The 26,148-nt window shown below is 40.2% G+C and overlaps 1 pseudogene and 1 gene segment (V, D, J or C); both read right to left on the bottom strand.

Moving 5' to 3' along the window:
- Positions 1-1,982: 1,982 nt before the first annotated feature.
- On the bottom strand, positions 1,983-25,656 carry LOC142968012 (T-cell receptor beta-2 chain C region-like). The segment is given in 8 exon segments: positions 1,983-2,296; positions 2,480-2,586; positions 2,692-2,715; positions 2,819-3,181; positions 5,967-6,009; positions 23,671-23,680; positions 25,165-25,459; positions 25,608-25,656. Coding segments are annotated over 8 exon segments (918 nt in total).
- On the bottom strand, positions 13,419-15,352 carry LOC142968208 (uncharacterized; annotated as a pseudogene).
- Positions 25,657-26,148: the final 492 nt, after the last annotated feature.

Genomic DNA, 26,148 nt, shown 5'->3' with positions numbered 1-26,148 from the left:
TTGTTCAACTTTATCATTTTTTATTATTTCATTAAATAATTTGTACATATCAAGCTAATTTTATTGATATACTATATTTCAGCACTTAACCCTCATGCAAATATGTGCACACCTTCTTTCTTTGCTAACTTCAGACCCCTATGATTATATGGTTTTTAAAAAAATTCGAAAAAAATACTTCTATGTGAAGTAAAATGTCATCAAATGTTTTTGTTTTGATCGACTTAAATTTATATTGTCTATAAACACAATAGTGATAATGATGGTTTTTAAATATACCCAGAAGATTAAAATATGGTTTATAGCTTTTATGATCTTTTATTATGAACCCATGAGGTGAGAGTCTTTATATTTACTGGTAGTTTTGCTTTTTTCTGACACTTTACAAACAATGCAGAGAAAGTGTGAAATTCTATTTTCTAACTAACGGATGGAAAGCAACAACTTCTGAAGATCAGGCTTTGCAGGAGGAGATATAATTATCCTGCTCACAGATGTCACACACACACACACCATGCTTCTGTTGCATCGTCACACACATCGTTTCCTGTTTATGTGACTCGATGAAGCACAAACATGTTTTTCAAGGAAACAACTGGAGAAAGTCGAACGTGTTCTTCCTCAGTTTGAGTCCCACTGGAGTCTTAAAAAAGAACAAATACATAAAATGACATACACAAACAATATAAGTGCATAGGCCTAGCAATGCCTTACAAAGAGACAGCTGTACCAATGTCGCCACAGCTGGGACTGGTAGCGTGTGGTACTAAACCTTATGTTAGTTAAAACCAATAAGATCTCATTTTCAGAGTCATTCAAATATAGTGTTCTATTGTGTCTTTTTGTAGTGATTCATATGAAGATGATTTGTAGAGGAGTTGACTTTGAAACACCCTCAGTTTTTTCATTATTTAGTTTTTTTTCCTGATAATTCAGTCTGCGACTGCCGAAAAATGTATTTCACATCTTTAATCTACTGCAAAGCAAAAAGGTTCAAATGCATATTTCTGCACCAGATGTTGTAAACAGAAGTAAACAGCTGTTGTAACAGATATAACACACATTTATGTTCATTCTGTAGCTTCAGTTGACACAGAAATGGAGGTTTTTCCAGCTGTTTGCTCAGAGACTTGCTTTGCAGTGAGGGGGGGGGGGGGGGGGTCGGTGCAGAGGTGCAGCTGCGCTCTGAGAGCCGGAGGTTGTGGTGAAGTGGAGGTTTGCACCTTCGTCGTTTCTCAGCACAGAGAGCGATGTGCAGGCTGCTCTGTGACCACATCCTCTCCTCTGCTGTCGCTCTCTGCTCCTCTGCAGGCTTTCAAGCTCCGGTTTGTCTCCCTCACCAACAACAGCTCTGACCTCCTTCTGTTCTCGGATGAGGACGCTGACTTCCTGCTGTCGTGTGGTCGCCTCACACTCTTACATTTACTTTCCTGCTGAACGTGTTTCAACTAAAGGAACAACGTCTTTATTCATGAAGAGAACGTAAACCCTCATAAGCTTCTCTCACTAGATGTACGACTTTGATGAAGTCAAATGATTTCTAGAAAATGAATTTGTCGCTTTAATTGATGAAGTAAATGTAATCGGAGACTTGAGTCACCTCTCTGTTTGCTTGTTGGAAAATGTTATGACTCAAATGAACCTGCTTTTGAAGTTTCCCTGAGCTGAGATGTTTCAACATTATGTAGATAAGAAATAACGGATTTCTCAGAAAAGAGGCAGAAAGGCGTTCAGCTAAAAATATCTCAAACCATTTGTGGAAAAAGTGATGTTCAGTGTCTGAGGAGATGTGAGAGCATCATAGCTGCATATCAGCACGGTTTGGAGCGACTGACTGATGCCGCTATAGATCTGCTTAATCCTAGCTTGTTTAAAACTTTAGTCTGAAATGAAGGTTAATGCATAAACTTTTCTGATTTAGATTGATACTGTATGTAAACTCGTCATTTTTAGGACAAATATAGATGAAAATCAATAAGTCATTCAATCTGACGTACTTTTATTGAGAAGAAAATCAAGCATCAAATAATTCACAAGCACAAACGTACAGTAGACGTGTTTGTAAAAGAATTTACACCTAATATTCTTCCATGCCAGTGATGGCTTTAATACTGCAAATAGGAATATGTTCCTCTAATGTGAGGAACTTTTTACTGGCTAATTTCTATATGAACGCAAATATGCTGTGACATACAAAGCCGTGCAAATGCAACTATAAATTCTATTTACAGAAAGATGAAGATGGTCTGTTCAGGCTTCAGCTCCGCTCTCAGTTGTTCTGCTTCCCGGTTGAACTCTGCAACAGACAGAAAGGACACGATGTCATAACGTCACAAGCTCTTTATTTTTTATTACTCCTTCATTCACATATTAAAATGTACAAGGCCTGTTTTTTTACAGGACAAGTAATAGAATGTGTGTGCATGTTTGATCAAAGGTGAAGGGACAGGAAACAACATGGAGATCATGTGGAACAAACCTGAAGCTTCCACACCAGGAACGCCACGAAGGCTCCGTAGACGCTGCTCTTGATGATGAAAACACCGTAGGAGAATTTGGCGCTCTGTGTGACCCTCAAATATTTCTCTGCAGAAAGTTCAAACATTTAGTGACACGATTCAAAGACCAAACGGGACTCTAAATAGTAGTGATGATGCATTGAGGTGTTCATAAACACAGAATAATGTTTACCTCTTGTCAGGACTCCTTCTTTAGCTGATAGAAGAAGAAGAAAAGCATTAGACAGATGGTTGTTGATGTATTTGCAGTTGCAAAGAGAACACGTTGAGGTCATTTCTGAGTTTCAAATGAAACCTACCTTTTACCCCATAAATTGATTCTGAATAATGTTCAGTATGCGTCCCATTGAAGAAGCTGACGGTGCAGGTGAACTCATTGTTGAGTGTGAACCAGTCGTTGGCAGAGACCCTCAGCCTGCTGGTGATTTTGTAATAGTTATTTTCCCGGAGGGCAACGCTGTCGGTTGCCACACTGGTGACGTGCCAGTCGCTCTCGTTGATCTGCTCCCCGTTGATCATCCAGGTTACACCGACATGGTCTGGGTAGAATCTACTGGCCACACAAACAATGGTCTTCTTCTTCCTCTTGTTGTCTTTTGGGTTTTTACACTCCTTTGGAGAAGGTGGAAGCACTGTGACTGTTGGTTCAGTGATATCAAGTCCTGGTTCTGCAACGACAAAAGGACATGAATCACTCAATTAAAGCTACACGGTCAAAGTCCTGCAGATCCAAAGAGAAACCTGAAACATTTTACATCTAATAACCACAACAACATGGCTGTTTTTGTACTCGTATTGAAAGCAATAAACAATTCTTTATTATCTTACCAAGAACTGTCAGTTTGGTTCCCTCTCCAAAATAAGCAGGAAAGCTGCTGGAGCACACCGCTGACTGGCGTGTAAAAAACTGACTACAACAGCTGATTAAACTGAGCTTGGTTGTTTTTTTAACTTAATTTGTGGTTTTCTTTTACCAACCAGTACACATACAGTACAACAATCGCCATTTATGTCAGTTATAAAAAAATACTTTTTTTCTGTTTACTTCTTGCCCAATGCAAGTAAAGAAGCACTGTTATATGAGTGAGACAACGTTGGCTGTCGTGAATACTTTTAGTGCAAACGTTTTAGTCACTAATGAATTAACATAACAAAGTAGGTGTCTGGAGCTAATGTAACTTTTTTTGCTGTACAAGAGAATATTTTACATTTTCTTTGCTACTTTTGACAACAAACCTACACAGCAGTCACTGAATAAAATATTAAAGATATTATTTACTCAATAATTCAGCAGATTTAGGATCAATGAAGCTCAGGAAAATACAATTTATGCATATGATTTTTTTATTTTTATCATTTTCTTACCCAACACTGTCAGTCTGGTGCCACTGCCAAAGTAAGCAGGCTCGTAGTTGTTCACACTGATACGAGGCTATACAAGAAAGACTGCTCAGGCTTCCAGCACTGAAAGCTGTAGACTGTCTTTGTGCTCTTTCTTTCAGGTTAACTAAAAACTTTTAATTGTGTGCACAAAACTTAACAAGAAAGGCTTACACCAAATGAAATCTCAATATTATTAAACTGCTAATTTAAGGTCCATTTAAGAGCATAAGATTAAACAAACATAACTGGTAGCAGTTTTAATTTGATATCATTATCTCTGATATCTTTTGATATAATATGTCAGAATACATCAAATCATTTTAACTGTCTTACCTAGAACGGTGAGTTTAGTTCCAGCTCCAAAGTAAGCCTCAGACTGTGAGCTCACAGTGCTTCACAGAGATGATAAGAACTGGCTTTAGAGGAATAATCTGGGCGTAGAGCCAAATGTTTCATTGCTGCTGTACTTTCACTGGAGAACATAGACCACGCTGGTTTTTACTGGCACAAACTAACTTCTAAGTTAACTTCTTTCACACTTTAAACTTTGTACACTTTTGTTCACTATTAGATATAATGTCTATTTAATAAATTCTTAGTACTGACTATAATCTTAACATATAAACAAGCTGATAATCTTCTTCTCTGAGACGTTTTTTGCAGGTTTTCTTACCTAAAACAGTGAGTTTAGTTCCAGCTCCAAAGAAAGCCTCGGAGTAGGACCACAGAGACTTTCCACTGATACAAAAACTCTTCCAGCTGCCTCTTTGTCTGTGCCACTATTTCAACTTTGTCACTTTTTGACAACTTCAAGAATTGAATCTACTTTAGTTTGCCAAAGAATCAAATGTTCCTCTACTAACCTTCACCTCTTAAACATCCAGATGCATTTGAGACTATTTTAGGATTATTTATACCAGTAACAGCAATAATCATGGTTTAGTCATTGGTTGTTAGGAGTCAATCAAGCTTTGGAGTGAATTAACAGTATCCGAGACATATGAACAATATTATACCTGAGCAGTATTTAATGAACTTCAAATGTTTTCTTACCTAAAACCGTTAACTTTGTTCCTCCACCAAAGTGAGCCTCTGCTGCACCACCAGAGTCACAGTGAACCTGATCAGTGCTCTAAACAGCCCAACATGCTGCTTTTACTTTAGTTTTGTAATAAATGTAGATTTCCTTTTTAAAACCAACAACTACAGTCTGTTTTCACCAAGCTGTATGCAATATGGACATCTCAATTATCTTCCTGTTGGAATTAATATTAATTTACCAAGTTTAGTTGCCTGGCTGAAATAATCAAACTTAAGAACAAAAAGCTCCGAGCAGAACTTAAACTAGACTTTAGTCACAATGACTTTCTCCCATTTGTTTTGATATCTTACCTAAAACTGTTAACTTTGTTCCTCCACCAAAGTGAGCCTCTGTAGTCTGGGTCACAGTGAACTTCATCAGTGCTTAAAACAGATGCTGCTTTTACTTTGTTTCATTACTTTTTTAGTTTTATAATCAATGCAACTTTTCTTTAGAACCAACAACTACAATCTTGTTGTTTTTTTTTACAATTTTTTTTAATAACATAAAGTCTAACAGTGAAGTTAACTTACCAAGAACAGTCAGGTTTGTTCCTCGGCTTAAACTGCCATGTCAAGCCTCACAACTTTGAGCTAAACTCAAGCCAGACTTGAGTGAAATAAGTTTCTTAAATCCACAATTTAAGAAAAAGTTTAGATTTCTTACCTAAAACTGTTAACTTAGTTCCTCCACCGAAGAAAGCTTCACCACCACCAGAGTCACAGTGAACTTGATCAGTGCTCAAAACAGCACAAGTTGCTGCTTTTACTTTGCTTCCTTCTGTTGGTTACTTTTTAAGTGTTTATTATATTAACGTCACTTTTCTTTCAATCCAAAAAAACAATATTTCTTTCACTGTAGTCTGATTGTTGAGGATGAACTTTTTTTGTGTTACATTAAACTTGAGAAACCCACCTGTTTGTGCAGGTTTCACTTCTTTTACAGGGTGAATGAATCAGAAGAAGGTTTGAAGTCTTACTTACCGAGAACAGTCAGTTTAGTTCCCTGACCGAAGTAGGCTTCGTACTGACACAGTGTATAAGCTTAGGAGCAAAAAGCTCTTAACAGAAGGTCGGGTACATAAAGTTTGTTTCGGAACGACTCCGATTACAAAGCTTGTTACATTTGTTCCGATGTCTTGCCATAGACTTTATCAACGACTGTATATAGAAAATGTATTTCTTACCTAGAACTGTTAACTTAGTTCCTCCACCGAAGAAAGCTTCATAACCACCAGAGTCACAGTGAACTTGATCAGTGCTCAAAACAGCACAAGATGCTGCTTTTACTTTGCGTCTTTGAATTTTGTTGCTTTCAAATTTTCTTTATTGTATTAAATGTATTTGTTTGTTAAAATTGAAATACCAACATTTACTGCACTGCAGTCTGTTTTTTATAACTTTAATGTAACACAAAACTTCCCCCCAGACACCAGACCTTTATACCAGTGAATTAATCAGAAGAAGGTTTGAAGTCTTACTCACCGAGAACAGTCAGTTTAGTTCCCTGGCCGAAGTAGGCTTCGTTATTGGCACAGCGCTTAAGCTTAACATCAAAAACCACTGAGCTGAACTTGAACTAAAAAGTACATTGAGTTTCTTAATGCACCACCCCAATGACACATCTTATTACATTAGTTCCATCTGAACCATCCTTGACTTACCCAGAACAGTCAGTTTGGTTCCTTTTCCAAAGTAAGCCTCGTTTGCATTGTCACAGTGCAGAAATACTGAGCATGAAACTCCTGAGTCTTTCTACCACAATTATCTTTGGAAGGTTTTTTACCAATACTTCTGTTTATACTAAGACTCTACAGCAATGTGACATTTAACAAAACTCAATAATAAACTGAAATATTTACCTAGAACAGTCAGTTTGGTTCCTTGGCCAAAGTAAGCAGGATCATTGTAGGTCACAGTGTTTTCACTTCAGCTCAATATTTCAGCTTTTAACAACAACAGTTTTTTGTCTTCACTTTCATTCCAACATTTCAACTGTTGTAAGTGTGTACCAGTGCACTGCAGCAGTGAGAGATGCTACTTACCCAAAACAGTGAGTTTTGTTCCCTTTCCAAAGTAAGCTTCAGATCCAGAGTCACACTGAATGTCTCCTCTACCAAAAAGTCTCAAAACTTTCCATAACCCTCATGTTGAAGCACAGTGTAATAATCCAGAGGATGAAGAAGGTTTCAACATGCAGGATGAGCTTCATGATGTCCAAATATGTTGCTTTTGTCAGGATGAATAAAAGAAGCATCCCAGTGCTCCACATATGATTTAAAACTTGTTTTTTAAAAACTAATTTTCAGCCAATTTGTCCATTAATGTTGACTTTCCAGTTCCAGTTCGGCCTGACATCTTACACACCTTCAGATTATTGATTTTTCTGCTCTTCCAAGTGTCCCAGGTAGCATGTAGCAGTCTACACAATGGGCGTCAATGGGAGGAGGTTTTTGTACAGCGGCTCTATAGGATTGTATCACCGTGGCCCCCTGTCCCCACGGTGAAAAAGCATCACACAAAAACCTGAAGTCTCTTTCGTTCTCTCCCCTCTCCTTCCCCCACCCAGCTCCTCCATATCTCAGCCTCCATCTCTCTCTGTGTGAGAGAGCAGCTGTTCAGGTCGGGCTGACTGACGGCTGAGCGGCCTCCGACCTGACTGCTGCTATTTCTGGGACAGCTAAGAAAAGAAGCAAGAACGGTGGAAAGGAAAAGGGAAACTGGTGTTTGTTTGTTTGAAGATGTTCAGAGGGAGTGACATCTCTGCTGGTCACACCTCTTTATCCACCCAGTAACCAGTGAACTGGGGAGACACACATTTACTGAGTAACATTCATTGGTTAACATTGTGTAATGTGAAAAGTGTCATTTTGTCATGATGAACCTACAGATAATTATTACTTGACAATCTTTGCAGATAACATTTAGCTTAAATGCTATGACATGTAGCATGGATCTGTTCACTGTGTTGTATCACTCCCTAAAACAAATAAGAGAGAAAAATGTTATGGCTGAAGTTTAATTAATAGTATCATTAAACAACATGAATATCAATAATAGTTTTTGTCCCTTTAATCCTACTTAACATGGATGTTTTTTAGTGTCTAATAATGCAGCATAATCTTTAGTCCATGTTTCTATTTTACATAGTTATCAATCATTTGATTTGCTTTGTGTGTGTTGAATGTGAGAGCCTCTGTGTTGCATGTCTTGTTAGTACTTGACAATATAAGAGTCTCCTGAATGATGATACTATTTATATTAATATTCTCTCTTCTTTCATTGTTTGTGCACGCATTGTAAAGGGTCAATATCGTATAACTTTGTAAATATTCTGTTTTTAGGTTTACTTTGTAACATCTGCTTTGTGACTACAGATGAAAAACAGCCTCTTGGCTTTAACTCTGGCGCATTTACAGCAATGCTTTTATTCATGTGCACTGTCCCTTATCAAATAAACCAATACATAAAAAATAATGAAAGTAACCATGCTAAAAGACATCACGAGCAGCTCGCTCTAATAACACCGGCCTCCCCTTCTACAGTGTTGACCTCACTTTTAACTACCACATGTAAGTGCAATCCCACACGGACCCTGTAGAGGTCAGTGCGTGATAACCTCTTCAACTTGATATGCTGCACACAGATTTGAATAACATGAGAGTGTAGACTTGCGCACAGTCTGACACAGATGAGACACTGAAGAGGAAAGTAATGTTGTCGGGGATGTGTAAGCCTTAAAATGTGAACACCTGCTTATTTATCTGATTTGTGGTGTTGCAGGAACGTCACTGATCTGTGGAGAGGCAGTTCCTGTACCTTTCATCAGTGGAGTTTGTCATGCTGTTTTCATTTCTAGCTGATGTTCCCCATCATTATTTTCTTGTCACATTAATGTAAGTCGCCTGTCATGCTGCTACAGACATTAACCCTCCTCGTTCATCCCTCCTCCCTGTCATCTCTTCCTGGTTTCTTCTTGAGTTTTTTGTTTAGCTGCTGAGGCTTTCTGAAGCATTGTGCTATACTGGAGGCACAGTAAAACACAGCTGAGTCTCCGGCCTCGACAGGGTGGATCTGCAGAGAGGAGCTGAGCACCGCAGGCCGGGACATGGTGTACTTGGATATGTTGAAAGGAGCTTCAATGCTCGCCGTGTCTTTACCATGGGAATATGTCACCAGCTGTATTCTCCCACTGCTGCTTTGTCTGTACCAGTACATGTAGTAATTATCCGTGGCATCTTGTTCACACTGCAAAGTTACAGCCGGGTCTCCGTCACGGCTGATTACAAATGGAGGCTGCTGAATTTTTACACAGAAGGTGAAATCTGGGAAACAAGAAAAAAAAAAAGTAAACACACCATAACAAAAAAAAAACATCTTTCATTTAACTTAATTTAAATGTTCTTACTTAAAAAGATTAGAACTGCAACCCAGAAGACGGTCATTGTCGCAGTGATTTTATAGTTATTCAGAGTAAATAAAACTCTATTGTCTTCTATCAGGCTGACCAGCTGCAGGTGTAACTCGCTGTACTGCCACAATCAAAACTTCTGAAATATGCTCTGATCCTCCCCTTTTACCAGGAACGTATTCATGTGTTTCACAGTTCATACAGAGCCTCAGTCTTCTAGTGGACACTGAGCAGCAACTGCAGGTTCAGAGTTCCTGTAACGGCAGTTCTCAGAGGTCTTTACAGGAGAGTTTAAAGCAATTGTTGCTAACAGACCTGTTTCACATAAAACAATCAGATTGCTGCAACAAATGGAGAAAAGCTTCTAAGATTGTTGCACTCTGTTGTTTACCAGCAAGCTAAGCTGGCTGAAAGGGAATTTGTTCTGCTCGTATCATTACTGCAACTTTCAGCATTTTTCCCTCTCTTATTATCATAATACGCATAAAAGAGAAACAAACTGGTGTCATAGTTTTTACATGAGGAAATAATGAGTCATGCATTAGTTAGGCATCCAATGTCAACTTTCCCAATAAACACTCAATGATTGCACTCAACTGCACTTTAAAATGTCTTTGTTTGTATTTTTATTGGTTCCTTTTGTGTTCAGTTCAATTTGTTTAATACGATGTTGGAAATGAATTCCCTTTTTACTTTTTTAATTCAACAAGCAATTTGTTGCCTTTTAGAAGGCAGAACTGAGAACACTTTAAGATCTGTTTATGTAACAATATCGTTATCACGATATTCAACAATATTTTGCTCATATCATTCAGCCCTATACATAGACATAAACTAGCCCCAGTGTGTCGTACCCTACTGGATCAATCACTATTTTTTCTTTATTGTTCCACTAATTTAATGGAAAAAAAGCCACAGCTCCTTCCTGCCTGTGAGCCACCTGTGACACCCACACAGGCGTGATATGTGTATGACTGTCTGCTCCGTGTGCATCACTGTGACCGGCAGCACAGTAGTAGGTGCTGCTGTCATTCAGGAGCAGCTCGCTGATTTGGAGAGAGAAGCTGTTTTTGGAAGTCTCGATAGACGACTGGAAGTGCCCCGCGGTTCGGTCGTACTCTTTGGTGAGGAACTCCAGTGGACCTCCGTAGTGGGTTTGTCGGTACCACAACATGGTGTAGCTGCTCATGACCAACCCTGGACCCATGTTGCACACGAAGTTCACTGTGAGTCCCGGGTGGGACGTCTGTTCTCCAGACTGAAGAACTTCAACCGTGAGACCTGCAGCACACGAAGGATGATGTTTTACTGTGCCTCACCTCGATGTGCAGAACTGTAAACTCACAGAAATGTATGACGTGTAGGTACTGTGTGTTAGTGAGCACGTCCATTATGAGTTAACACACAAAACCCACCTGAGTGTAAAAGAAGCGACATATAAAGGACCGTGGTAAACATGTCAGCGATGAGCCTCCTCCCAGCTAAATGAGTCACACATCACTCTGTTCAGCACAAATATACCACGAGGTCACGTGATCACATGACATAATTGGGACCGACTGTTATTCCCAATCACTGATTATGAGATGAGACTTTGGAGTCTGTCTTGTGCTTTTAGACTGAGGTTGCTCAGCATCTGAAACAGTATTTAGAACATCATCTTCAATGTAAAATCTACCTTAAAAACTGAGACATTCTTTTGATAGTATTTATGGTAAGGTGATGCTTCTCTGCTACTATGTTACTATGCTATGTATAAATGCTTTTTAAATCATGAATTTATCACAAAACATAGATTAAAAGTATAATTCATTGTCTTGTGTCCTCTAATCTCTTGTGTTGTCCTTTTTTAAGTTAATGTAATGACGACGCAGGAATCTATTTGAGAAACAGTTTTTTAATCATGTAATAGAATGTTTGAACATGATTTTATTTGTGGTGAAACAGTCAACTACTCTGTTTATTGATCAACAGAAAATTAACTGACAACTATATTGATAAATGATTAATATTAATATTTTCAGAACTGTGTCATAGTTAAATAGCTTTGTGTTTTGGACTGTAGATAAGAAATTGACAATTAATTAAGATTACAGATTATTTGATAATGAAAATATTTTTTTATTTATTGTGCATATTTCAATTCGCACCGTGGGGATATTTAATTTTTTTACGTGTTCCTACTTTGTACAGCAACTCCTTTATAACAGTTTCCCTCTGGATAAATTAAGTTCTATCTTACGTTAATAGTTAGTTGCAGCTTGACCCTTAACTGTTGTATAGCCAAATAGTTTTGATCTAACAATTCTAGCTAAAACAATTAATCAAAAGGAGCATTTTTGATAATTAGTATAAATTAATTGTCAAGAAAAAATGCCAAACATGTTTCAGTTCCAGCTTCTTCAACATGAGGATCGACTATGTTATCTCTTTGTAAATTGTACATTGATTGATAATGTGAACATTATTTCCTAACATTGGTTTAATAATGTGCATCTTTCCGGTGTATGAATGAATGAGGTTCCATGAACACACCTGTGGGCGTTGGTGGAACGTGATTGGTCAATCCTGATTAGACCGTCTTCATAAACGGACTTTGCCCCGCCCACTCTGTTCCTCCACGCTGGCCGTCCACTTCTTACCAGGACTGATACAGGAATAATTTAGTGTATTAAACCTCCAAAGAGACGCCACAAACATTTACTACAGTTTGTGTGAGTCAGTTCTCCTCACAGACGTTACTCCTCTCAAAGATGACGGAAGTCACTGACATGTGAGTTGATGTTTCTACTTTGTTTACTGTGTTTGTAGTCTTGGTTTAACTAACACGTGGCAAAGCTAACGTCGACCTATGTGCAACATTTTTATTGGAATTGACAATGATTGTGTATTTGCTGAACATCATTTTTATTTGGTTTGAGTGGTGATGGTTTGGTGACAATATGAAAGCTCCTGTGTGAGTGTCGAAGTGTTTTGGGCTGAATTGGTTGTTGTTGAAAGAAGTGAGGTGTTTATTCAACTTCATGGCTATTTCTAAGGCAGTTGTTTTGGGGTTAGGGTAACTTTGTTCTGAAAGGTGACGAAATAGTTGTTTGTGTCCATTTTAATAATAAATAAATAGCACTGCAATACGAAAATATTAGATCGCTCTATAAATTAATGTTATAATTTAACACACACTGTGCAATATGTAAATAGTAGCCAAGCCTTTCATTGTCAGAACTCAAGTCTCAGCTGGCTGTATACATAAACCCTTCTGTCATAGATGGACATTGTATCCACGCAGTACTTTTTACATGCATACATTTTTGCAATGCAGGTGTATTACAAATGACCTGTATCGGCCTATACAGGTCATAGTTTGTCTTACTTATGCCTGTTTACATATATGTTTAAGTTTGCTTATTTGCCTAGTTTATAAGTATTGCTTAGTTCTGTTTGTTTTGTATTCTTGTGCAAATTTGCTCTTCTTCTGCATAACGAGAGCTACTGAGTCAACTTTCAGTCTCAGGATCAAGAAAACATCAGAGAAAGAAACAGAGCAGGGTTTTTAGTGAGGGGCTGACATCAAACCACATCACTGTGTACTGGCAGCGCAGAAATACACAGCAGAGTCTGATAGATTCACAGTGGGAACAATCAGAGCTCCTGTTTGGATGTCTTGTCTTGACATCTTGAACCTATCTTCAAACTGCTTCTCATAGGTGGGGTCACTGCCAGTGTAGCTGTATCCAATTAAATGAATCAGACCGCTCTCTGTTTGCTGGTACCAGTACATTAATTGCAGGCCGTTATCATCATGTTTGCATTTAATTTCTACCCTGGCTGTGTCGTTGACTATTCTGGGATGAGATGGCTCAAACCTCACACTCTCCGCATGATCTGTGGGGAAAACACAGATTTAAAAAGCAGTTGATACAGAAGCCACAGTGAAAAAAACTTTCATATATTGTTGTGTTGCAGCTAAATTATTTACATTGAAGCAAGATGAGAAGAAATGCTATCACAACTGGTGCCATCCTTCAGGTTGATGCTGTAGCAGGAGGAACACAGCTTCCTCCAAAGGTGTTTTAAGAGAGACGCCACTTCTCGTGTATGCAGGAACAAGAAGAGGGTTTTTAGTGAGGGAGTGGCATCAAACCACATCACTGTGTACTGGCAGCGCAGAAATACACAGCCGAGTCTGATAGATTCACAGTGGGAACAATCAGAGCTCCTGTTTGGACGTCTTGTCTTGTCATCTTGAACCGATCTTCAAACTGCTTCTCATAGGTGGGGTCACTGCCAGTGTAGCTGTATCCAATTAAATGAATCAGACCGCTCTCTGTTTGCTGGTACCAGAGCATAACAGTCAGGCTGTTATCATTATGTTTGCATTTAATTTCTACCCTGGCTGTGTCGTTGACTATTCTGGGATGAGATGGCTCAAACGTCACACTCTCCGCATGATCTGTGGGGAAAAACACAGATTTAAAAAGTAGTTGATACAGAAGCCACAGTGAAAAAAACATTCACATAGTTGCCGTATTTTGTTTGTTACGTTTACAGTTAATTACATTACATGGAAGCAAGATGAGAAGAAATCCGATCACAGTTGGAGACATCCTCCCGTCCTTCAGTGAGAGTCTGTAAAGAGACACGCTGCCTCATGTGAAGAGGGTTTTTAGTGAGGGAGTGGCATCAAACCACATCACTGTGTACTAGCAGCGCAGAAATAAACAGCCGAGGTTGACAGGTTTGCTTTGTGTACAGTCAGAGCTCCTTTCACGTTGTCTTCTCTTGTCAGCGTGAATTGTTCTTTGAACTGACCCTCATAGTTCTGGCTGTTCACGTATCCGTACCCAATGAGGATCATGGACATAGTGTCCTGTCTTTGCTGGTACCAGAGCATTACTGCAAGGTTAGCATCATCATGGCTGCACTTAATCTGGACCTCAGTGCTCTCCTCCACTATCTGGGGAGGAGATTGATGAAATGTAACAGCGCTCACCTGACCTGTGGAGGAAAGCAGATTTTGGACGGAACTGTAATTGAAGCAACAGACCAAAAGACCGTACAGTATTTATATTATTTATGCAACATGATTTTAGCATTTTAAACAAGTAGTTCCCTGTCAGATTCTTGATAAAATTTGAGATCTTACATGAAAACCAGATGAAGAGAAAACCCAATGTGTGCACAGGTGACAACATCGTCAGACACTACTGTGAGTAAAGCACTTCTCTGAGAATAAAGTAAGGCTCAGAGTAATGAGGGAAGGCATTGCGTCTGTTAGTGCATCACTGTGTTCTCTAACAGCTCCATGCCAGGTGCTGTACCTCCACCTGTTGGTGGAATCTATTCAGGACAGTTCATTTGCACAACTGCAGGTGGTCGCTTTTCATAAAAACACGAAGGTTGTTTTTTTGAAACACATGATCAATAATACATTCTTATCTTTTTCAGAGCAGGTTATTTACATCCTTTCTTTCACCTTCCTCGTATCCATTTGACATAACTTAACATCTATCGTTAAAGTCACTGATATGATCTCCACAGTGTGGTTGACTTCCTTCATATGATTTTTTTGTTAATGTGAGTCAGGTGTCAGAACAATAAACAGCCTCTCTCCTCAGTGTGTTTGTCACTGAGTTCTGCTACAGCACTGTGCAGACCTGCAGCTCTCAGATAAACAGCCTCGTCTGTCTTCTGAACGCTGGTTACCGTCAGAGAACTTCCACTTCACTGCCCGAAAACCAGATCTGAATCCCTCTTCATAGTTTGCAATGCCAGCTACTATACACACCATAAGCTGAAAGCCTCCTCCACTCAGCTGTCGGTACCAGGACAGATACTCATAATCGGTGTGGCAGTGCATTTCTGCAGAGCCACTGGGAAGACTGGAGATGTAGTGGGTCCACTGAGGGATCAGCACAGACTGAGAAACGCATGAAAATAAGACAAAAGCTGTTACCAGCATGATAACTATATCTGCTAAGTCACTTCAATAATTGTTATACCTTTACCGATGAGACTCATTAGCATTAAAGAGCAGCTGTGTTTGTGATCTTTATGTCAGTGTTCAGTCGATCTGTTCGATTCATACGTCCTTAGTTGTCTCCCACATTACTTTTCTGCTTTCGTCCTCTCAGAGATGGAAACCAACGACAGCTGAAAAATGCCGCTGTCTTTATGGAGCTTAGGTTGGATGCAGCTGCATGTCTGATACTCTGGTTCACCAGCTTTTTGTAAAGGAGCCAGAGGAGCTGTACCACTGTGCTGACTCGCTGCACAGAAGTACTCTGCACTGTCTGCTGGGTTGATGTTGGAGACAACAAGCTGAGCTCGGCCCTTTGAGTGGCCCGTTATGTTGAAACGGGCTTCAAAGTTCTTCTCGAGGTTTGAGTTTTCATAATGAAGCAGTCCGATCAGCTCCATGGCTGCTGACCTGTGCCGGTACCAGAGCATGTAGGGGTAGTTGTTGTCGCCATGATAACAGCCAAGACGGGCTTCTTCTTGTTCAGGTTTCATCAACATTTCTACTGGTGATTGTTGGATTAAAAGTGATGATATCACGATGTCTAGACGTACCCAAAAGAAAAAAGTGAAGGTGAACAGAAAGTTTTGTTCGTGTCGTGAGGAATTACAAACTTCTTATGACTCTTACCTGAGAGCAAAGACAGAGACAAAAACCAAACCACGAGCATTTTGAACATCCTCATGGAGACGTAATGTTCTCCGTGGTGACTCAAATCTTAGCTGTGACTTAAGCAGAGACATGCAGAGGCATCAATGAAAATACGTTGGTGTGAAATCGGCCTTCATTGTACGTTTGTAATGAGGAAGGAGGAGCTTACCGCTGTCTTCATGTCAGAGTGTTTTCACTGCTCATTCATACAGAGATGACCTGAGGGAATCCGTTAAACATGACGTTCAAACACTCCTACGACGGTGAAAAATCTATTCTTGTGACTTTATTTGTAGAATGGAGAGAGCTGATCAGCAGAAGATGACATTAATCAACGACTGGGATATTTCTCTCTTTAACTTTTACTTCTTACTGCACATAGGAAAGGGACCCCTAAAATATTCTAATGAATTAACCTTCATCACAGGCATTTTTCAGCAGTTTGAGACAGTGTCACATGGTTTCACTGGTTTCCTGTTGGTGTGACGATATCTGCTGGATCGTCATGAGGTTTTTGTATGAGAGCGTCACTGTCTTCATTACTGTGCCTACTGGCTGCTCCGAAATATTCTCCGCTGTCTTCAGGGTGACTCAGGTTCAGGAGGTGAAGATGAGCTGTTTTCGCTCCATCTCCACTCGCGTTAAAGCGGCTTTTAAACAGCGGCTCAACCGTACGACTTTTATAATACATGTAGGCAATCAGCTTCAGGGAAGTGTCTCCTGCTGAGCGCTGATACCAGAGAATAGTGTTGTAGTTTGTGATTTCATGCGTGAGGCTCAGGGTGACCTCATTATTTGGTTTCCAAAACAGTTCAGTTGGAGTCTGAAACACTTCACTGAGGTAAACTCCTGTAAAGAGATCACAACAGTATTGAATCATTGTGCACTGGGAATTGATTACACAGTGGAAAAAAAACATTAAAGCATATGAGACCATTGAAATATTTAACCTTGATGTGTTCAGTTTTTTTGAGAATTAATTCCAAATTAAGTAGAATAAGTGTCTTCATGAATGTACAATACCTTTAATCCAGAACACAGTGATGACGGTAACAAAAAGATGAGACGGCATCATGTTGAATGTGAAGCACCAACGGGGATCTCTGCAGAGCTTTGTGGATCAGAAGGAGGGACAGGAAGTGATGTAGAGGAAGTCAGAGCATAGATCAACACTTCATTCAGTCTGTTTGTGTTTTAGGAGGAGAAATTTTCCTCTCTGGCGTTCCCTGAACAACAGGAAGAGGAGGAACCTGTGAAAGTAACTCAACATATTGACACATGTGACGTATTGACACATGTGACATATTGACACATGTGACATATTGATACATAGGACTGCCCAGAAAAGGTGGCTGCTGACTTGAGGGTGCTTCAGTTCAAGCATAGGAAGGGAAGCATTTAGAGCTGCAATGATTAGTGGACTAATCGATAAATCGATTGACAGAGAAAAAAAATCGCAGACTGATTTGATAGTCCATTAATTGTTAAAGTAATTTATCATGCGAAAAAATTGCAGAAAATGCTGTTTTCAGCCTCACAAATATGGAGATTTCCTGATTTTCTCTGTTTTATATTCATATTAAACTAAATATCTTTGGGTTTTGGACATTTTATTTATTAATCGATTTAATCTAGATAATAATAGTTATTTCCAGCTCCAGTGGCATGTTTTTTAGAGCCTTCAAGGCTTTGGCTTTGAGAAATTAAAAACAGGTAAACAGCATGGAGGACATCTTACTTCAAAATGAGTCAGTTGTTACCTGTGAGGAAAAAACAAAAGAGAAATCTAATCATCATGTAGAGATCTGACATGGAGTGTGAGTTACTCTAAAGGACATAAAATGCATAACTAGTGAAGTTATGACAGAGTCACTGAACTGAGTCACATTTAATGAGGAAGTAAACAGGAGGTAGAAAGGAGGCGTGGCTTCATGAAGTTTCATATCAAACTAATACGTATACGCTCCTCCTTAAACAATTTGTTATGCTTTTAACAGATTTCATTATGTTTAAATCTTTTACTGTAATAAAACGCCTTGTTAAAATACATTAAACCAGTAAAAGAGGAACACAGTTGTATTAGCTGTTAATGATGTGATTGCATCAAACCAAAGTACAACCACAGAAGCAGGTGTCTGGCAGCAGTTTATTCCTTGTCTTATTATAAACCACTGATGAGAAAAGATGGTGCAGAGTTTTTGTAAAGTTCAGAGGGGTTTTTTGTCAGCGTGCTTCACTTGCTGCACAGTAGTAAACTGCACTGTGCTCTTGTTTAAGTGTAACTATTAGAGAGCCATTCTTTGCTGCTGTTCCTCCCAAATCTCCAGATAAATTAAAATCTTCTTTATATGGCTTTTCCATTGTCACCGCTTTGTAGTACAAATATCCAATGAGCTTCATAGCGGTGTCTCCAGGTGACCGCTGGTACCAGAGCATCACATAGTAGTCAGTTTTATCATGGCTGCAGAAGATCTGCACCTTGTCCCCAGGTTTAGTGATGAGATCAGAGGGAGTCTGACGGACATCTAGACCCAGACAACCACCTGGACAAAGAATGAAAAGAAAGAAGTCATTCATTGAAATTAAACCATTTCCACATTCAGAGGAGCTAGGCCTAATTGTTATTGAACTAGTTATTACCTGCTGCGCAGCAGAAAAAGAGAAACCAGATCATGTTGACCTCCTCAGTATAAAGCAGTTACTCAAAAGTCCTGAGCTGATATGTCAATGTGTGTGTCACAGAGTTTAAGGGATTGGAGTTGTCGGGATCGGGCATCAGACCACACAGACTCTCACCATCAGCAGTAGAAATCAACTGAGTCTGCGGAATTGACGGAAGTTTGAAAAAGAAAGTGTTTGAATATCACTCTTCCTGTATGCTGGCTGGCAAACCTAATAGTATCAAATCAGGAGCCGCTGGCTGGGAGGGGCCTCATTACATTTTCAGTGCCATAAATGTTGATAAAGGAAGTTAAGGAAGTGGTTTTTGTATGAAGGAGAAAGAAAGAACAGTCACTGTGCTAAGCTGGCTGCACAGTAATACACTGCACTGTGCTCAAATCCAGATGGTTGGACTATTAGAGAGCCACTCTTTGCTGTTGTTCCTCCCAAATCTCCAGAGATATTAAAATCATCTTTATATGGCTTTTCCATTGTGACATCTTTAAAGTACAAATATCCAATGAGCTTCATAGCGGTGTCTCCAGGTGACCGCTGGTACCAGAGCATCACCCTGTAGTCAGTTCTGTCATGGCTGCAGAAGATCTGCACCTTGTCCCCAGGTTTAGTGATGAGATCAGAGGGAGACTGACGGACATCAAGACCCAGACAACCACCTGGGAAGAGAAAGATGTTATTTACATTAGGATGGATAGAAAATTAAAGTTAAAACATTTCCATTTTCCAAATAATGAGTTATTACCTGACAGACAGCAGAGAACTAGAAGGCAGATCATTGTATCTTCATTAATATAGAGGATATCAAGTCTACAGATTACATCTAGGACATGTGACTTTGTGGATGTCGGTTTCTGATCACACTGATTGTTACTGTTTGTGATGAGAATCTACTGATGGCTCTTCTGAGAGGACTGAGGTTTAAAGAGGAGAAGGAAGTGATGAAGAAACACCATCACTGACTGCACTAGTTGGCAAAGATGAGAACTTCAAAGTAAAAGCATCTTACTGGGAGGAGTTTTCCTCTGAGTAAAGAATCATCTGTATATTTCTGTGACTTGTGGAGCGGCATTAACAGTCTACACACTGCAACGCAAAATAGATTTATTGATGGGCTGCAAAACAAATAATGTGACAGATAAACTCATGTGATTAACAGATTATGGTTACTTAACCAGCACTGTGTAGTGATACGAATGTGTGTGTGCGACTCCTGGTGGCAGAAGAGAGAACATGTTGTCTTGTGTAAAGGCTGGAGGATAGCCTCTGATGTTAGTGGTTTCTCAGTAAGTTGATATGTTTATTTCCTGGTTTTTGAATGAAAAACACACCTAATTAAACTGAAGCAATAAGGTAGAAACAGATTGGCAGTAGTTATTGTTGATGTGATTGCATCAAACCAAAATATAACCACAAAAGCAGGTGTTTGGGAGCTTGTCTCATTCAAAACCATTGATGAAGAGTTGTGTGGAGTTTTTGTTAAGTTCAGAGGGGTTTTTTGTCAGCGTGCTTCACTTGCTGCACAGTAATAAACTGCACTGTGCTCTTGTTTAAGTGTGACTATTAGAGAGCCATTCTTTGCTGTCGTTCCTCCCAAATCTCCAGAGAAGTTAAAATCTTCTTTATATGGCTTTTCCATTGTCACCGCTTTGTGGTACAAATATCCAATGAGTTTCATAGCTGTGTCTCCAGGTGACCGCTGGTACCAGAGCATCACATAGTACAGTGGTTCCCAAACTTTTTCTGTCAAGACCCCCTTTGATGATATAGGAACATTGGACGACCCCCCCCCCCCCCCCCCCGCAACCCGACCCCAAATTTGTCTTGGTTTTTAATGAATTGCATTATAATGCATGAACTGTATAAAATATTTTTGCGCTTTAGACCAGTCACAAATCTGTCCATCTTTGTACATACTTCCTTCTCTTATCTTTATCTTTCTCTGTCGCTCCGTATCTTTCTCGCTCTGTGTCGCTGTGTGTCTCTCTCTCGTTCGCGCTCCCTCACTCTCTCTCTCCCTCGCTCGTTCGCGCTCTCTCGCTCGGGCGCGCGCTCGCTCTCGCTCGGGCGCGCGCTCGCTCTCGCTCTCGCTGGTTTTGCCACAGTCGGTCTGTGACATGAGCCGCTCTGGTGGCGTGGTTGGAACACAGTGCATGTCACGTCGGTTATTTTATATTGTTTTACCGGTGTATGTGTGCGTCTGTGTGTGTGGGTTGGTGATGAAGCCGCGACCCCCCTGTAGTACCACCGCGCCCCCCCTAGGGGTCGCGACCCCCACTTTGGGAACCACTGACATAGTAGTTAGTTTTATCATGGCTGCAGAAGATCTGCACCTTGTCCCCAGGTTTAGTGATGAGATCAGAGGGAGTCTGACGGACATCTAGACCCAGACAACCACCTGGACAAAGAATGAAAAGAAAGAAGTCATTCATTGAAATTAAACCATTTCCACATTCAGAGGAGCTAGGCCTAATTGTTATTGAACTAGTTATTACCTGCTGCGCAGCAGAAAAAGAGAAACCAGATCATGTTGACCTCCTCAGTATAAAGCAGTTACTCAAAAGTCCTGAGCTGATATGTCAATGTGTGTGTCACAGAGTTTAAGGGATTGGAGTTGTCGGGATCGGGCATCAGACCACACAGACTCTCACCATCAGCAGTAGAAATCAACTGAGTCTGCGGAATTGACGGAGGTTTGAAAAAGAAAGTGTTTGAATATCACTTTTCCTGTATGCTGGCTGGCAAACCTAATAGTATCAAATCAGGAGCCGCTGGCTGGGAGGGGCCTCATTACATTTTCAGTGCCATAAATATTGATAAAGGAAGTTAAGGAAGTGGTTTTTGTATGAAGGAGAAAGAAAGAACAGTCACTGTGCTAAGCTGGCTGCACAGTAATACACTGCACTGTGCTCAAATCCAGATGGTTGGACTATTAGAGAGCCACTCTTTGCTGTTGTTCCTCCCAAATCTCCAGAGATATTAAAATCATCTTTATATGGCTTTTCCATTGTGACATCTTTGTAGTACAAATATCCAATGAGCTTCATAGCGGTGTCTCCAGGTGACCGCTGGTACCAGAGCATCACCCTGTAGTCAGTTTTATCATGGCTGCAGAAGATCTGCACCTTGTCCCCAGGTTTAGTGATGAGATCAGTGGGAGACTGACGGACATCTAGACCCAGACAACCACCTGGGAAGAGAAAGATGTTATTTACATTAGGATGAATAGAAAATTAAAGTTAAAACATTTCCATTTTCCAAATAATGAGTAATTACCTGACAGGCAGCAGAAAACTAGAAACCAGATCATTGTATCTTCATTAATATAGAGGATATCAAGTCTATAGATTACATCTAGGACTTTGTGGATGTCGGTTTCTGATCACACTGATTGTTACTGTTTGTGATGAGAATCTACTGATGGCTCTTCTGAGAGGACTGAGGTTTAAAGAGGAGAAGGAAGTGATGAAGAAACACCATCACTGACTGCACCAGTTGGCAAAGATGAGAACTTCAAAGTAAAAGCATCTTACTGGGAGGAGTTTTCCCTCTGAGTAAAGAATCATCTGTATATTTCTGTGACTTGTGGAGCGGCATTAACAGTCTACACACTGCAACGCAAAATAGATTCATTGATGGGCTGCAAACCAAACAAGGTGACAGATAAACTCATGTGTTTAACAGATTATGGTTACTTAACCAGCACTGTGTATTGATACGAATGTGTGTGTGCGACTCCTGGTGGCAGAAGAGAGAACATGTTGTCTTGTGTAAAGGCTGGAGGATAGCCTCTGATGTTAGTGGTTTCTCAGTAAGTTGATAATATATCATTCTTTCCTGTTTTTTGGATAAATAACAAAACTAGTTAAATGAAACTGAAGCAATAAGATAGAAACAGACTGACAGTAATTAATGTTGATGTGATTTTATCAAACGAAAATACAACCACAATAGCAGGTGTTAGGGAGCTTCTCTGATAAAGTTGTGTGGACTTTTTGTAAAGTTCAGAGGGGTTTTTTGTCAGTGTGCTTTGCTAGCTGCACAGTAGTAAACTGCACCCTGCTCAAGTCCAATGACTTGGATGGTTAGAAAGCCCTTCTTTTCCGTATTCCCCCCCAAATTTCCAGATATATTGAAATGCTCGACTTTATATGGCTCCTCCATTTGAACAGCTTGGAAATTCAAATATCCAATGAGCTTCATAGCGGTGTCTCCAGGTGACCGCTGGTACCAGAGCATCACCCTGTAGTCAGTTTTATCATGGCTGCAGAAGATCTGCACCTTGTCCCCAGGTTTAGTGATGAGATCAGAGGGAGACTGACGGACGTCTAGACCCAGACAACCACCTGGATAAAGACAGGAAATAGTGCATCGTGATAGGTTATGCATTTTAAAAAGATGAAGCCTTTTTCACCTTCATAAGAGCCAATTGTATTTGAACTAGTTTTTACCTGTTAGGCAACATAAAAGAAGAAAACGGATCATTTTGACTTCCTCAAATTGATGCAGTTACTAAAAAGCCTTTAAATAGATTATCCAAAGTAGTTATCTTAGAGTTTCAGAAGTTTAAGTTGCTGACGTTCAGATGAACCTGACTGTTACTGTGAGCAACATCTAACTGATTCCTCCACTGAGGTGTGGAAAGGGAAGTGAAGATGAAACTGCATCACTGGCAAAGACGATGGCATCAAACCAAGAGCAGCTGGCTGGGAGGGGTCTGTTCAGGGTCTTATTCAAAGCCATAAATATTGATAAAAGTTGGTTCAGAGTTTTTGTATAGCGTAGAGGGGCTCTGCAGTCAGTGTGCATAGCTAGCTGCACAGTAATAAAGTGCATTGTGCTCAGGGGCCTTTAGCTTGTCTATAAACAGAGAACCGTTCTTTGCTCTTTCTCCACTCATATCTCCGGTGATATTGAAATGTTCTTTGAAGGACTCCTCCTGTTCTATGGTGCTGTAATACACATGTCCGATGCGCTTCAGAGCTCGGTCTCCAGGGGACTTCTGGTACCAGTACATCTGTGTGTAGTCTGTCTTTTCATGGCTGCAGACCAGCTGGACTTTGTCTCCGGGTCTCCTGAGAAGTTCTGGAGGAGTCTGGTCGACTTTAACACTCAGACAAACACCTAGAAAGAAAGAGAATGAGTAAACCGTGTGGAAACTATGGATGCCATGATTATTTCTGGATGAATGAAGGGATTACCAATGATCCAAGATAAATGGATTAATGTTGGCATGTTGACCTTCTGTCTGAATGAACACAGAACACTGAATGGCTTTAGAAACCTGACTTGCACAGTTTACTATGGACTCTTTTATCAATGCCCTCCTCTGTCAACCAGTTACATTAAATCTCACAGCGTTGAATGAGTATTTCTGCAGCTCCAGCTCCACCTACTGGAATGATATAAAATTCAACATTTGGTTTCTAATACACTCAAATGTATTGGCAACCAGTTTTTGTTCAGCTGCTTATACTTGTCACATCACTGTGTTTGCTGACGGCACAAAAATACACACCGCCGTCGTCAAGCTGCAAGTCTTTCACAATAAGAGCCCCGCTCGCTATGTTGTCTTTGACGGCTGAATATTTGGTTTGAGGGAGCCCCCCATAGTCTGGCTGTCCACCAAAAACTGTGTAGACCACGAGGGTCATGGTCTCTCCTGGACGCTGTCTGTACCAGTACATCTGGTTGTGACCGGCATCTTTGTTGTGGCTGCAGTTCATCTCTGCGGATTTGGAAACATAACTCCAATTGATTTCAGGGTATTGGGTCACATCCTGGCACTGACCTGTGTGGAGAAAATACAAAAATTCTGTTCATTTCAAAAAGTTACATTTTTTTGTAATTTACAGGGTGAAACATTTAAGTCAGTATTTCCTTTTTCTGGATTTTTTAAAATGCTAACAGTAGTTTGCTTTATGAATCACATGTACGCAAAACCAGCAGAAAACATACAAATATTTGACTTAGTTCCACTGTCACTGAAAGACAATCATCCCCGTGTTATAGTCGGCAGCATAAACACAGTGGGTCTCCATCAGCCCATGTGTCCATGGTAGTAAATACACCAGGTACCAATAAACCATTACACACCGTACAAACATGTCAGTTTGTGTTGTTGTACCTTGAAGCAACAGAGACGAGACTACAAATGTGATGAGAACTTGAGTCATCGTAGTGATCCTGTTAACATGAGAAGCAGCCACGACAGACATGATGAGTCTCTTTTTATAGTGGGGGGTGGGAGGTTAAAGACATTGCTCTTTTGAAAGGACCTCCCATTAAATTCTCTGATCTTAATCAGAACATTGGTTAGAAAGGCGTATTCCAGGTGCACAGGGCTGTGAGCTTTAATACAGAGATAAAAGACTGTGTGATGAGGAGGTTTTTGTACTGAGGAGCAGTGATCTGTAGCACTGTGTAACCTAGCAGCACAGAAGTACACGGCACTGCTGTTCAGGGCGAGTCTTTCAACTGTTAATGTGCAGGTTTGGTCTTTATCGGCATTCCCATCCATCTTCACATCCAGTCCAGCCTCTGGGTTTCCACTGGTTTTAAAAATGTATCCCAGGAACTGCAGTTTTTTATCCCTTGACTGTTTGTACCAGAGGATTCGATCGTAGTTCTGAATACTGTGTGAACAGCTGATTCTGGCTGTTTCTTTGGGTTTGTTGTACATGTCAGCTGGAGTCTGGTGGACTTGCTCGCTGAGAGAAGAACCTGTGGTAAAATGGAATAATATAAAATGTGAAACAGTGCAAAAACAGCTGAAATGGCAGCAGCAAATGAGACTGGATGTAAACAGATGTAAACAGATTTTAAAGAAAACTTGAATTAAATGTTCGTTAAACAATTATTAGTGCGTTACCTGACACCAGCAAAGATCTAAAAGTAATGCAAAGGAAGACGATGTACATTTTGTGTTTTTTTCTGGACGTTTGGTGATATTGCAGAAAATTAGATCTAAATAAATAAGATCCCCAATTTGTTGTTGCAATGACTGAAGCAGTTATACAGAGAATCTCCAACCTCCTCCGTTGAGTAAACCCTCCCAAGTCATTAGTGGGCGGTGTCATTGTGCATATTACCAATTGTTGACGGAGAAGAAACGATGTGTGAGGAGGTTTTTGTACTGAGGAGCAGTGATCTGTAGCACTGTGCAACCTAGCAGCACAGAAGTACACGGCACTGCTGTTCAGGGCGAGTCCTTCGATTGTTAATGTGCAGTCCTGATTTTTATTTGCACTCCCTTCTATCTTCACACCCAGTCCAGCCTCTGGGTTTTCGTGAGTTGCATACATGTAGCCCAGGAGCTGGAGCTGCATATTGTTGAGTTGCTTGTACCAGAGGATCTGATCGTAGTTCTGAATACTGTGAGAACAGTTGATTTCGGCTGTTCCTTTAGTTTT

The sequence above is a fragment of the Anarhichas minor genome, unplaced genomic scaffold (assembly GCF_050575085.1).
Source record: "Anarhichas minor isolate MPS153535 unplaced genomic scaffold, ASM5057508v1 ptg000040l, whole genome shotgun sequence".
Taxonomy (NCBI): Eukaryota; Metazoa; Chordata; class Actinopteri; order Perciformes; family Anarhichadidae; genus Anarhichas; species Anarhichas minor.
Note: the sequence above shows the minus strand (reverse complement) of the source record. Positions and strands in the feature narration are given on the sequence as shown.